The 15012-nt window shown below is 36.6% G+C and overlaps 2 protein-coding genes across 6 annotated transcripts in view; both read left to right on the top strand.

Moving 5' to 3' along the window:
• The window catches only part of LOC122532455 (probable serine/threonine-protein kinase dyrk2), a 307330-nt gene that overhangs the window by 130941 nt on the left and 161377 nt on the right, over positions 1–15012 (top strand). The gene's annotated exons all lie outside the window — the stretch shown is intronic.
• LOC122532555 lies at positions 4798–6138 on the top strand. Its single transcript, XM_043661397.1, has one exon. It carries the CDS (start codon positions 5697–5699, stop codon positions 6006–6008), a length of 312 nt encoding a protein of 103 aa, XP_043517332.1. The 5' UTR covers positions 4798–5696; the 3' UTR covers positions 6009–6138.

Raw genomic sequence — 15012 nt, 5'->3', positions numbered from 1 at the left:
AAAAGTTAGACATTGTTCAACTAGTATCGCGTTATTATTTATAAAAATTTATTAAAAGTCTAATATCGTGGCTCACAGAGTTACTCAGAAATCTTAAAATTTTTAGTTACATCCATGTAACGATTGTAATCTCTGAAGAAAAAAGGTCAGATATTGTTCAACTAGCATTACATTGTCATCTATAAGAATTTATTTAAAAAGGCAAATTTTAGAAATTCGGAAGATTAGAAAGAGAGATTAGTTAATTAATTTCCAAATATCGTGACTGGGTCGATCGGGGATCTTAACAGTTTTAGTCACATCTATCGATTAGAGTCGTGTGGGATTCATAGTTTCACGAACTAGACTTGCTTATCGATTGTTCTCGGACACTGAGCGATTTCTGCGACACCATACGAGCTAGACCCACCCACGTTCGGCAGAAGTCTCGAGTTTCAGCCGATCTCGAAGCAAAAAGAAAAAATAGGAAAAAGAAAAAAGGATGGTTAGAGATGCAGCAGCGTCTGCCTCGTCTCTATAATGTTGTATGCAAATTTTCTACCTTCTGTCTGCGCCGACTGGCCTCCGGAACATGAATCATGCTAACGTCTCCAGTTGCAAACCGGAAATACACCCGACGCCGCGTTCGAATGAAACATGCGCGCTTCTTCCAGGTTTCTCGCTCTTCTCTAGTTAGCATATTACCATGAACTGACTAATAATAATAATAAACATTCCTGAAATATCCGACTGCGTGAATGGAAATTAATTTCTGATCTGATTTAAATTTATTTCGAAATCAAACATTATGTCGAAATTGATTGTTACATTAAATATAACTGACTATCGCTATATGTGAGTAAATATTATATCGGAGAGTAACATTATCAGAGAAACGTGACACGACGTTTGACGTGGTTTATATTTTAATTTCATTTTAAGGTCGGGTGAAGCTTGTTAAATTTCATTCTGAAAGCTTGGGAACTGCTACCGCCGGTGTCTTTCATCTTAACCTGACCCGTTGGATTTTTATAGCGGCGCAACTAGCAACTTTATGAACTTTCAAAAATCTCAACTTCGCCGTCTTGGCAAACTTAGGCGAGAGCCTTGGCGAACGCGTCAGCGAGAACCTTGTAACAATAAATCGCGGCCAAGCTTCTTCGCCTGGCGAAAAATCTCGCGTCTGAAATTGTTCTCGAGCCACGAGAAACTTTGCAACGAATCGATTCGTAAATAGATTTGTTCGCCGGTCTGTTAACAATTCTCAGATATTTGCGATTCGCAAAACAGAGAGAGAGAAAAAAAAAAAGAAAAGAAAGAAATCGAATAAGCTACGCGACGAAACGAATAGAGAGCCCAGTAGCTCGAGTCGATCGCTTGGAACTGCCTTTCGTATCGATTTTGCGGTTTACAACCCACGGCGGCGTAAAGTAAGTATCGTTGCTTGCCTGATTATTTCCAAATTTTATTCCTCTTTTTGTACTCTTCACGCATACAATTCACGTAAGGCCGCTTGAATTTTTGATCAGTCATGTAAAAACGTACGTTGCTCCATTCAGTTGAAGCTTTTGATCATCATCGGCGTCATCGCGCAAATCGTTCATTTCAATCAGTGGAAAAAAAGAAAAAAAAAAGAATTAACGAAGGCATCGTCTTGTTAGCCGAAATGCATAGGAAGTATGTAGCAAGTTTGAGCAAGTAGCACGGCGTTTCATTTTTCTCTCATCCTTTTTATTACTCTTATGATGCTACAGTTGTTAGAATTAGGTACTATAGGCTGCAAACTTTTTAATCAACTGTTATTATACGTATTGATACATTGACATCAAGTGAGTGGTCGTCAGTGAGTAATATATTTACATTTATAATATATTTTGCATCCGATAATGTCATTTTGAACAAAATTTTTAATAATATAAAACATTAATATAATAACAATATAAATGATTAATATAATATACAATTTAATAATATAAAACATATTAATATAATAATAATATAAATAATTAATATAATATACTAATATAAATACAAATTAATATAATAATGATATAAATAATTAATATAATATATTAATAACATAATACACATAATAATATAAAATACATATTACGTATTGTGGAAAACTGAAATAAATTTATTTTCGACGTTAAAGTTACCTATCAAGCTTGGGTGGTTAACCTGACCATTAAAGAATAATTTATCGTAGGTATTTTATTTGATTACTGTTCGCTTTCGAATTTTTTAATAGTCTTTCTTTCGCTATTTTTAATAACTTCTTTTGCTTCTCACGAATATTAATTTCTCGACTAATGTTAAAAAAGAAAATAACAAATAACAATAATGATACTCACGATTTTGTTGGACGATAATTATTATTAGTGTCGACGTTAACAAATACTCAAAATCCCAACGTGCAACTGAAAATACGTCACGATTGAAATATATTGTGCAAGAATTTTACACGACGTACGTACGAGACAGAAACTCGAAATCAGTGTTGGGCAAAACATTAATCAACGAATGACAATTAAATTTCTCCAATAATTTTCAAACACAATTAACGATTACATTGCAACTTTTGTTGTTAATCTTAGTCGCGATGAATAACTAAATGTCTTTTAATCATTAATTACGATCAAGGATTAAATTATCAATTGACGATGAAATTTTCTCAGTTTTAATCGTCAGTTGTATACCTCATTAACGATTAACTATTGAAATTCTTTCTGCAGTGAAATTATCGTTTCCTACGTGTTTTTTTGTTCGCAACTAGAAATCGAGACACTTTTCGAGAATGTATAGAGAGATAATGATGCTTTTGCAAGTCTGTGAACAGTGAAATATTATTAATGCCTAATGCAACGAGACAAAGCTTTCTTTTATCATTGCTTTGGGATTTTGAGTTTAACAAATTTTGAAGGAGCTCAAAATACTAGGAGTTTAATTAGGTTTGCAGTTAGATATATGAGTCGTCCTCTCGAATATTTTTTATTTAAATAACTTGATTTTAACGCTTTATTACAATATCAAAGTACTTTGAAATTATTATTAATTTAAATTAAATTTAAAATAAATTATTACTTTCAAATTATAATTAAATTCGATAACAACTGACAATTGACGATTAGCGCCATTAATCGATAAAATCAATCTCTGATTAGTTCCCTTCAATCAACGATCGACGATTAATTTTACTTATCGATTGGATCGATCGCCGGATTAAATTTATCAACTGTAGACATCAATATCTACGATTAAATCAAATATTTATCAATCGATCGAACTGAAGTAAAAAAATTTCAGTCGATTAATGTAGTCCAAACTCTGAACTCAGCGAATTTCTAAAAAAAAAAAAAAAAAAAAAATTACGTTGCAATTCTCTCTGCGACGTTTGCGTTCCACTCTGTACTGAATCTTTAAAATCGAAGATACATCTGACACCGGCTAGCTTTTCATCTCGCGTGTTGTAACAGCGTCTTATTTTCGTGGCGTTTATAAACTTGTCCGTTTCGATGCGACGTGCACGCGTCTGAAACACCGGTGGAACGATGAAATACGACGTGGCCACTTCGCTAAATCTCGCGGATCGCGCGTTCAACGACGCGTAACGAAGCGGTCTCACGCGATCTCGCGCCGTTCGCAGTCATAACCCCGCGATGAGGAGGCGGATCTCGGATGAAACCACCTGGATTCCTATTGTCCACCGCATTGTCCACCACGTGGAAGTCGCGTGCAGCCTGCGACGAGAGAGCCCAGAACACTTCTTCGAACAACATTCGTCGGATGACACGTGGTCTCGGGCAACGAGTTTTACATTATAGTTTCAGATTCGTAAGACTCGCTTGTTTGTTTTCCTTGATCCTTTCGGGGCGAGCTTTTCTCTCAACAGCAAATTAACGATGAGACAGATGCTAAATTTTCGATAATTTAAATTCATATAATAATTATTTACAATAATTTACTCGGTCTTGTTTAAATTCATATAATAATTATTTACAATAATTTACTCGGTCTTGTTTTGCTTGGAACTTCTGTTTTGACAGTCGTGAATTTGTTTTCTCGGGAGATGATTTTATATCATACTAGCGGGTGAGAGAATAAGGGCGCATTCCCCTGGAAAATTGTAGAAATTCAAACTCGTGTAGAAACATTAAACAATTTTTTCTAAGATTAAGTCCAACATGGTTTTGAAGATTGGAATTTTCTTTTTACAACTCGCTGTACGAACTTTTTATTGAACCTTGGATGTTAAGTGTTAGACGATGAAACGTTAAGATCTTTTTTTTTTCTTTTCGTTTTTTCGTCTCTTCTTGATATTCAAAGTTTGATAAAATGGTACAGCGAGTTTTAAAAGGCAAACTTCAACCTTCGAAGCGATGGTAGATCTAGTTGTGATAAAAATTTTTCAATGTTTTTTACACAACACAATGTTTGAATTTCTTACAATTTTTGAGAAGAAAAGTCTCACTTTTCCACTCGCAAATCATCTTTGAAAAAAAGAACTCACGACTGTCAAAATAGAATCCCCTTGCGTTTCAAAACGAGACTAGGTGGATCATTTCTTTCCAAAGTCACATCGATTTAAATGATCGACAATTTTTCATTGTCATTGTTACAATTCATGCTCTTTACGATACCATTGATTGTAATATAATAAAACTAGACTGAAAAGTCGATCTTTGAATTCCGTTTCCCTCTAACACTTCAATCTTTATGGAGAAAAGTTTTAAATATTAAAAGCTCCGCCAACTATCTCCTGAATTTCTTTCCTCTAACGTTTGTATTTTTATCGAAAGAATAAATAACTATTAATGCTTTGTAAATTGATCCAAAGCAAAATTTCGTACGTCTCTTCTTTGACCTGGAATTTTTGGCAGAACTAATTCTTCAGATCGATTATATAATGTAACGGAGAAAGAACGTTCGCAACAGTCTTACGAGAAATAATTTCGTGACGTACTAGGTTTCGTGGTTTCGTAACCCCGAAAGGGTTGAGGCCTGTCCAGACTTCCGCACAATTATCCACAGACACGTGTCCCCGGACAGTCAATATTGGCCGGTCTTTTGTCTTCCGTTGAAGTGGAAAACAAGAGACAACGTCAGCTAGGACTCATTGTCTGCCAGCCTACTGGAGGCCCACCTTGCCAGTTCTGAAACACCGTTTATTTCCTTGCAGAGTATGTGATTCTCTCTCTCGAAAAAAAGCGAGTAAAACCGCATTTCGGATTTCTCCCGAAAGTTCGTTCTATACACCGAGAGAAGATTGCCAAGCGAGACGAGAATCGCGCGTCTCTCTGGAAAGAGTCGGGAAGAAGGAAGAAGCCGGCTGGTGTTGTACGCGGTCGCCGAAGCGTAAAAATAGGACCGGGCATACTTGTGTGATGATTCGATGCACGACGGAAGAGAATCCAAGGGTCAAGCTGCTGTTTTATGATCCCGTCCCGTTTCTCGAAATATCCGCGCGAAGAGACGGCGAGGAACAATAACAAGATAGGCGAGAGGAACGAGCATAGCGACCGAGGCCGAGACAAAGATCGAGAAACGAGAAACTCGGCGTGGATCGCCTCAAATGGAAGGACTAGCGTCTTCGTCGGACGTCAGCCGATAGTCGAATTGTTCGACAACTCCGACGGATCGTCTCGTCGAGATCGATCGATTCATTGCCGGTTATCATCGTCGTTCGATAGGCTGGACTGCGACGGCCGTTGCTAGACATGGACGCCCTGGAATTGCAAGCAGCCCTGGTCAAGCTGGACCCGGCCACCACGGTCACGCCGATCGGCACCAACGTGAAAATGCTGCCGCCGCCTCATCATCATCGTATCGCGTTCACCGTCGACCTCGACGAGAACGACCTGACGTTGGAGAACGCCGCGCAGAACGACGAGAGGGAGAAGACGAGCAACGCCGCCCCTAGGAAGCTGCACAACAACTGCCCGGCCCAGGTGACCGTGTCCGGCCACCCGAACCACCCTAACAACCGGCAGATAGAGGTGTCCAAGTGCGAGATGGCGGAGGTCAGGTGACGCCAGCCTTGCTACGACCTTATCTTTTATCACACTTACCCGCCGCACAGGGGCAGCAAGCATCATGCTAAGCATCACGCTAAGGAGAAGAGACATCATCATCATCATACAATGCATCATCAGCATCATAGATCTCATGTGGTGAGTCAGTGCGTTCCTATTCGTGCGTGATTCTGTTCGTTGTTTTATTATACATACACACACGCACACTCACACATATACACATACACGTAGGGGAGATATTAGAGCTTTTTTCGATAGTTGTTCTTTGATTTCTTTTCTCTCTCTCTCTGGTAACTCTGTAGTAGTTCTTTCATTCGAAATAGTTTTTTTTTCTTTCTTTTTTTTTTTTGTTTTTTGTTTGTTCGCCAGTAGCGCTTTCGTTTAATTGGTGGAACTTTCTCTTTTTCACTACGATATCTCTCTTGTTTATTGGAAACTTGTTCCCTCTCTGGTTTTTTTTTTTTTTTTTTTTTAATGTCGAATAGCGGCAATACAAAAAGAGAGAGAGTGCAATTAGTTTTCGAAATTGGAAAAGTTAAGCCCGAGAATTGACATTCCCTCTTCTTTTTTTCTTTCTTCTTTTTTTTATTTTCCTGCGCAAGTCTGCGAAATGATCGACGAACGATTTCAGTGCAAATTGAAATCATTTCTCGATTGGTCGTCCAAACACGTCATCGTTACACCATAGTATAATTACTGTGCATCATGACTCGTGTATTTATGTCTGTGTAGAACGATTATGTGTTACTAGGGCATGCATGATGTTCATCGTGTAGCGAAATCATGTGATTAAGCATTCAGCTGCTCTTACTTTGCGAAACCGTTATTATAGCGAAAGCCGAACATTTTAGTCGCTATTGTAACATGTGATCGTTGATGATTCCCCATTCATCTACATCGTCGTGCTTCTTTCTTATATTTCTCATATTCTCTGCATTTATTTCACTCGCAATCGGACCTTTTGAGCGTTTAATCGGTGTTAGAGCATTGTACAAATAATCTTACAACTGATAATAAAACAATTTACTTGTTACTATACTATAGTACGTAATATACATACATAGATATGTAATACAACATAGTATAATACATTATAGTATGTTTGATAGATATATCGAAAAGCTTAAAGATGTTCTTTTAGATTTTCGGTAATTTTAAGCGCTCAAATGGTTTCAAGTAGAAAATGCCGCTCGAATGATTCAACGAAGATTGAGACACCAAAGAGCCGGAGTTTCATAAGTACAAGATAAATGACTTTAAAAGCAGACAAACTCATTGGCCTGGATCATGGTTCTGTAATGTCATTGATGTTGAGAAAAAGTGTTCTTTGTCATTAGCATTCATTAACCTGTCCATTTCTGTGTTACGTGAAGTTCGTTGGCCAAAGACAAGAAAAATTACATTTCCAGTGCGATACAGTGACAGGAACAGAGAATGGAAGGAATTTCTGAAGCTCGTCAGACAGTTACAGCTCTCTTTGAAATCAGTTCCTCATTTATGCATTGCATCTTCTTCTTAGAACTACCAAAGTGATCGAAATGATCAATTTATAATTTTCCATGGAAATTTTATATATTTATAACAGTATATTTATAAATATTCTTATTAGAATAATTAACATTTTAAGTAAGTGATTTTTAACAAAATATATCCATAGAAACTCGTGTTCTTCGTTGTATTTAATTCATTAACTTTTTACACTTGGACTTTAATTTCTTCGCTACGTATATCATAGTTTAGCCGTCGATGGTTCTAGCGTTAATTTATTCGAGTAATTTCGTTGCTATTCAGCTGGAAAATTTCGCAACCAAACGAAACATTTATATATTCAATAAGTGGCTCGAGCAATATTATTCCTGAATTCTGAAAGTAACGAACTACACTTGCAATTAGTTCCTAGGCTCAAATTTAAAACGTCAGAGAGTAATAATTCAGCTGCTCGAAAGCTTTCCAGATCGATCAACTTTGTTTCAGGAATATTTCCATTTTTTGAATTTTTTTCGTCAATCTATCAAACGACCACCTTCCACGATGTTGAAGTTTAGTTGCCTCCTCGATAAAACAAGACAAAACAAAGAAAGAACATTTCCTTCGGTCCAAGAAAATTCCAAGAAGTGTCGAAAGCCTCTTTGAAAAGTGCTACGTGGCGCTGCTTCGATCGAAGACCTCGTTCGATTTATTCGAGCAAAGCAACCCGTAATGGGGCCTATCGCGAGCCACTTAGCTGTTCTAGCGTCGAACCATTACCGATGCGATGGTAGCCATGGTGTGGGACATTAATGGATGTATTTCCGGGGCACGAGGTTGGCCAGCGTAAATTAGACGAGAGGTAGAAGACGAGGCCGCGTGCACTGTGACCTGAATTTCTTTAAGGGCATCAGTTTTCGTCAAAGAGTGATCGTTCACGTGGGGCGTGTCACAAACTGTTCAAGAACAGGGACAACAGCCTGTTCGAAACTGTCCAGAGGAAGCTGTCGACCACATTGCATTCGTCCAACTGTTCTTGAAGATCCAGTAATTACGCAATTTTTCGTTTTTATCGTTTCGATTGTTTTCCCATCGTTGACGCTGGAAGTTTTGAGGTTTCGTAGATGACAGGGGTACCCACAAGTAATCTCGTTTTTTGATACTGTACAAAATTGTATTTTATTGTAAATTATTGTCGCTAGATGGCAATGTTTATTAAATTTGAAAAAAAAACGCCATTATTTGTGATTTAATGTATCAGGGATAAATAATTAATATTTAATTTATCCCTGATACATTGAACTTAATTGTTTGCGATCGATGTCTCTCTGCGGATGGTTCATTTCGTATTCGGGGGATATCGATTATTTGGTCGGGGGATTTCTGGTGGTTTATTGGTTAAACCGTTTAGTGGCTGGATTCTATGAAATTACTATTTTCCGATTGTGTTTACTATTTCGTCGAACGGTGACGATATTGTGCGTTTGATTTCTCGGTCGACGGCGGTTTTGATTTTGGCTAACGGGCTGTGGAAATTTGAAGATACATAGTAATACGTGCAATAAATTTTTTTTCAATAAATTAATTGCTCGTAACATAGAATGTTATTTAAAACCAGTTGAAAAAGTGTTTAACAATTTCATTATTTTCGAACGCCTTAAATGTCAGTGAAGAGAGATTCGATCACGTTGCGAAAAACGAATCGTTAGAAATTGGAACTGCATGGAAGGATAGAATTTGAATAACACGATCAAGAGCTATCGACTAGCCCAGCCAGTTCTAGTTTAATGGCCGCTTGTTCGCATTTGAAAACCATCCTTGTTTTTCGATCAGTTCGGTGGAAAGTTTGAGTAACATATCAACTGCAGCTGGCTACAAGTGCATACGTCGAGTGATTAATCAAGGACAGCATAGTCGAATAATTTATATAATTTAGAAATTTAATTACCAAATTAATAAATTTCCATTATTTCATTAATTTATCATGATCTTTCATCTGTGCAACGTTCAGCAATTATTTATGAAATGTACAGGCCCGTCAGCTTCAGTTTTTTCATTTTGGGAGACATGAACTGTACATTAAGTTGTACATTGAAATTAATGGACTTATACTAACTGACTTCTAAACTCTCTAGACATTGTTTATCAATAGCAGTTGTACAATAAACAATTTTCTATTAAAAGCAACTGCCACACAAACATAACATATCATTGTTAAAATCTTCAGTCAGTGGAACAGTCTAATTGTAATATCGTAATTATAACAACATAACATGTCATTGTTAAAATCTTCAGTCAGTGGAACAGTCTAATTGTAATATCGTAACTATAACGATTCAACTGTTCCATCTATTGAAGATTTCGACAATGAAGCGACGTTTGCTTTGCGCAAATTGTTTTTAATAAAACGTGACTCGCAGAGATATTAAAAATTTAATATTCAAAAATTTCAGAAACTTAAAGAAATTAAAAACACCGTTTGTATCGTCAGCTCTCTTTACATTTCGTCACTTTCTCTTTTCTGAACGCCAATGAATAAAATGAATAAAATGACCGGCGAAACTCGCGTGTATCTGGTAAACATTTCAATCAATAACCGATCATAAATCCAGCGAAATCAGGAGAAATACACGATAGCGTGATAGTATTATATCGACGAGATCGTGGCGTGAAGGTGGTTCGAAAAAGAAAGAAAAAGAAAAGAGACTAGACGATCGGCTATCACGCGAACTGTATATCAGTTGTGTTGCGCGCTCGCCTGAAATCGAAACCCAGTTCTGTTAGGTCGCAAATATTGTTGCGCTCGCTTTTGACAAGCAGCACCGTTCGCCAACGTCAGACGTGATTCATATCTGCTCGACATTGAGCCATTGGCGTAACGTTATACTCTTATTCCGGGTGTAGCTCGCGAACCTGCATAAACCTCTTGGCTCCGACGATAAGGTGCATGCAAAAAGGCAAATATTTCTAAACACTTTTGCTAGTTTCTCTCGACGATGGAATTTAAAAAATGAAAAAAAATGGGCCCGTCTGATATTCAAACAGTTTCTCTGATTAACTTTCTAAGGACGGGGGTATTTAAATCGCCCTTCGCTAGTGGACGGATTTAAATCGCCAGGCGAAGTTTAATTTTACATATGTTTTCGTATAAATTATTGTAGTTCCTATATTTTCAAAGTTAATCAAATCAAATAAAGACTACGTTATTTTGCAATAATTTATTCGTTTGCAACAGTACATTCGGCTTTCTTAGATATTATACAGGTGTCGATATATCGGGCGTTAGTACTTGGAAGGTTAATATCAATCACTCGCGTTTAAATGAAACTTGGAAATCGGCATTCAAATACATATTTGAACGCGCGATTAGATTTGACAAAAAAATCTCTGTTACATTTTTCAATATCTGTTTCCTTCGACAGAAAAATTACTCGCTTTCACATTTTGCTGCTAGCTATTGCCCTGGCAGCTGGTTCGCGGACCATAACGAGCGACCGAATCGTATACAATAATTCGTCGCTTTCTTTTTCTTTCGAACTTTCGTCGGTGTGATATCACCTGGATAGAAATTATTGTGAAGTAATAAATTTATTATTTGTTTTACCTATTTCGTTTTACTTAAATATATAATTTTACTTATTATAACATGTTATGCTATAATATATATATAATATGTTATAACAAAACCTATGTTATGCCTAAATATAACCTATATTTTAGTTAAATACATTGACATTTAGTATGTTTGTTGTTAAACTATATTACAGATTAAAGCTGTATTAATTTTTAAATAAAATAAAATTTTTTACATTACTTATAGGTATCCTTAACCACTTGCACTGGCAACTGGTTCGCGGACCATAACGAGCGACCGAATCGTATACAATAATTCGTCGATTTCTTTTTCTTTCGAACTCGTCGGTGTGATATCACCGGACAGAAATTATCACGAATTAATAAACTTGTCGTTCGTTTCGCCAGTGTTGCATTTAAATATACACTTAAAACTGAGAAAATGTTGCAATATGGGACAAACAGTTCTCGACGTGCGTGGCACAAGAGGTTATAACCTATTTCCACAACTTTTTCGATCGCTGGTTTAAACGTCGACTTTTCGAAACTCTGCTAATTTATGTATTGTACGTACGTACAACCACTGTCCCTATTCCGGTATTAAACAATCAGGTAATTAGGAAGATCCTTGGTAGAAATTTGGCACGTCGCGGCAGGGAGAATGGTTTCGTGTGTCGATAGAAGGTCGCCGGTTGGGTAGGGGTGGCCGAGTTACAGGGTCCAGGCTATCGATCTGTCCAGGCTGCACAAGAGGGAAATGTGTAGCAATGTGCGGCCTGTGTATTGTCTCTTCGTGTACTACACGTGCTTGCCCAGACACGACAAGCTTGATCCAATTCTTGACTGGCAATTTTCGATCGATTTCGCGCGCTCGTTTGCAGACGGTGACACCGGTCGCCCGGTGAATTGCTTTTCCAGTTCGGTGTGCGCGATCGTTGCCAGATTTACAGGTGTTCCTTATTAATGAAAGATATAGGCGACTCGTTCGTAATTCGAACGTACGATACCGATTTCACCTTCGACTACTTGTCCGACACGTCGTCGGATAATGAATCCGCTCGATTAACTCTTTCATTACGAGTACCGAATATGTGACGTATTTTAATCACGTATTAAAAATGCATGATACAATTCAGTCATCAAGGCGATGCGATATTTGTAAAATGAGAAATTATGTGAAATATTGAAAGTCTTTCTTAATCTATTTTAAATTCAAAAGTAGTTAATAACGATACATAAATATAAATTAAGTCATATCTTGTCGTGGATTGTCAAATTAAATAACAAATTTCCCTAAAAAGAATAAAAAGGATGCCATGTTACTTTATTTTAATGATTCAACGTTTAATTGTAAAAATTTTATTCTTGAATTAATATAATGCTGTATCTACGATCCTAGTTTATTATTCAATTTTAATATATTTTAACATGAAAATTTATACTATTAATATTTAAATTTCACCTAAAATTAATATAACAATTATTTTTACTATTAAAAGTCGTTTTTAATCTATTTAAATATTGAAAATATTTAATTATAAAAATTTTATTCTTGAATTAATATAATACGGTATCTAATCCTAGTTTATTATTCAATTGTAATATATTTTAACATGAAAATTTATACCATTAATATTAATTTAAATTTTGCCTAATATTAAATTTAATATAACAATTATTTTTACTATTAAAAGTCGTTTTTAATCTATTCAAATTGAAAATTAAAATATCAAAAGTCTTTCTTAATCTATTGGAATTCGGAAAAGACCGGCTATAGGTACAATTGTAATAGTACTTCTATTGGAGGTATTGTAGTAAACGCATATTAAAAATACGTAATAGCCTTTAGTCATTAAGACGAGATTTTTCTATTCGACAGTGGAATATCTATAAGAACGACAAGAAATTATTATAATAGAAAATCTTCCTTAATCCATTGCAATTCGGAGAAGACCGGCTACAGGTATAAGGTTAGATTTGTAAAATTAGGTTAGGTTATAGTTTGTTGGAAAAAAAGACACTGCAGGGAGAGCCAAGAAATTCAAAGAAAGATTCTGTTTCAAAACTCGGAAAATGATTCGATCAATCTGTATACTTTCGGCGTTACCAAAATGGCGGCGCTCTGGCGGAACGGACCATTTTGGTTGTAGGTTAACTACAGTGTGGGGAAAAGTATGGGACATGATTCGGCTTTTGGCGGCTCGACTCGTCAAATTTTGTCATTTGTAGACAGCAGAACGGAACGCTTGTTTCTCTTCCTCTTCAAGTTTCAACGCGATTTTATCCGCAGAAGTTCATTTCGACATTAGTAATTGTAAATTATCGTGCAAAGCGATTAGGGTACAATTCAATGAACGCTCGTACGTTAACGGTAAATATCGTCTTCTTGTGTTCAACAAGCCGAGATACAATTACACGCGAATCCCCCTAACCGAATAAACGTATACCGTGCAGAATATGGGCTATTTAAACACGCACGTGGAAACACGAACGATCGATTAGCAACCGACTTATTTGGAGAGTTTCAGTGCTCCTCAATGGATTGGAATATTCTATAAATAGGAAGGCGAATTAATTGAGTAGACCATGCATTTCTCGCACAGTTTTCACAAGAACTTCGCAAGAAATGCGCAAATACATGGGGCGCGTGCACAGAAAACGTTTGAAAACGCTAGTTTATTCATTTTTTAAAATAAATTATTATTTAATAATTATATTATATATATAATAATTATATAATAATTATTATTATTTTAAATACGTGTAAAGAATAGATAGTGCTGATTTTCATGTAATATATCATTTATACACATGTTTATAATAATAATAATCTTTAAAATTCTTTTTTATCGCAGAAAAAATTGCAGAAAACGATCTGGCCGGGAACATTTGAACTGCGTATAGTCAACAGTTCTTTACAGAAGTGTCGTTGAGGAACTTATTGAAAATTGTTCTGTCATCTCAAGTAAATTACATTTACGAGAAAGTTTCTTGAATATTCCTCGTTGCGTAAGTGAAACGAAGCAACGAAAGAAATGAAGTATCACTCCTGTTAAAGTTTTAGTCGACTCCCTCACGATTTTTTCTTCAATTTTATGGGGTAAACTTACTTGTTGTTGAAATCGTAAAATTAATTTCATCAGTCCAACGAAATTAAATTTAAAGTCTGAGTTGAAACTTCGTAGGCTTACAATTTACTTTTCCTTGCATCGCGAGTATGTGTATAAGTGAAGAGGTTGAAACGAAACTCGAGGAATACTTTACCACAACATGTTGCAGAACATGAGTGCACGGAGGACACGCCACCTGCGTGTAATTGTTGGTTATAGACCAAAGGCCGACGATCCCATTGAAAAGAATACGAAATTAAACGTTTGCGTATTGAACTTTCTCACCCGCCTTGCGCACCGAGTCGCCGTGTCTTCTTTATCTTGGCGTCCTCTGAATGTCCGGGGTGAATGCAAATCGCCCTCTTCTGCTACCGGTGTACAACTCGTGTACCGAGTTTCTAATCGCATGCACACACGCGCTGTCGTCCGTTGATCGTGCGTTGTTTGCGACATAAGTTCGAAATGCGTTCAATCGATGATGTACCTGGCGCGTGACGAGACGACGAACTAAAGACAGATGCGTTCTGTCTTTTCTGTGCCCTGATTGACACGATCTGCCACCTGACTTACGGATATTACACACTTGATACTTTCACATATGTGCGGACGTTCGCATATACAGGCTGTTTCGTAACTTGTGCGACCCACTTCAGGAACTGATTGTACGCCTAAAAATAATGAAAAAAATGTCATATAAATATATATGTCCTGTCTGTCTTCGTTTATGAGATATAATGAATTTCATAAACAGAGCAAACTCTAGCAAGCTAGTTTTACCAGGGATGGTACATTCAATTTTCATAATAATCATAATTGGGATGAAGAAAACCCACATGTTATTGTGCATTCAA

This window comes from Frieseomelitta varia, unplaced genomic scaffold (assembly GCF_011392965.1).
Source record: "Frieseomelitta varia isolate USP_RPSP 00005682 unplaced genomic scaffold, Fvar_1.2 scaffold_140, whole genome shotgun sequence".
Taxonomy (NCBI): Eukaryota; Metazoa; Arthropoda; class Insecta; order Hymenoptera; family Apidae; genus Frieseomelitta; species Frieseomelitta varia.
This window is presented reverse-complemented; position numbering and strand designations above follow the sequence as displayed.

Excerpts from the sequence above, each read along its gene's own strand:
- LOC122532555 (XM_043661397.1), top strand. The coding sequence starts at position 5,697 with ATGGACGCCCTGGAATTGCAAGCAGCCCTGGTCAAGCTGGACCCGGCC.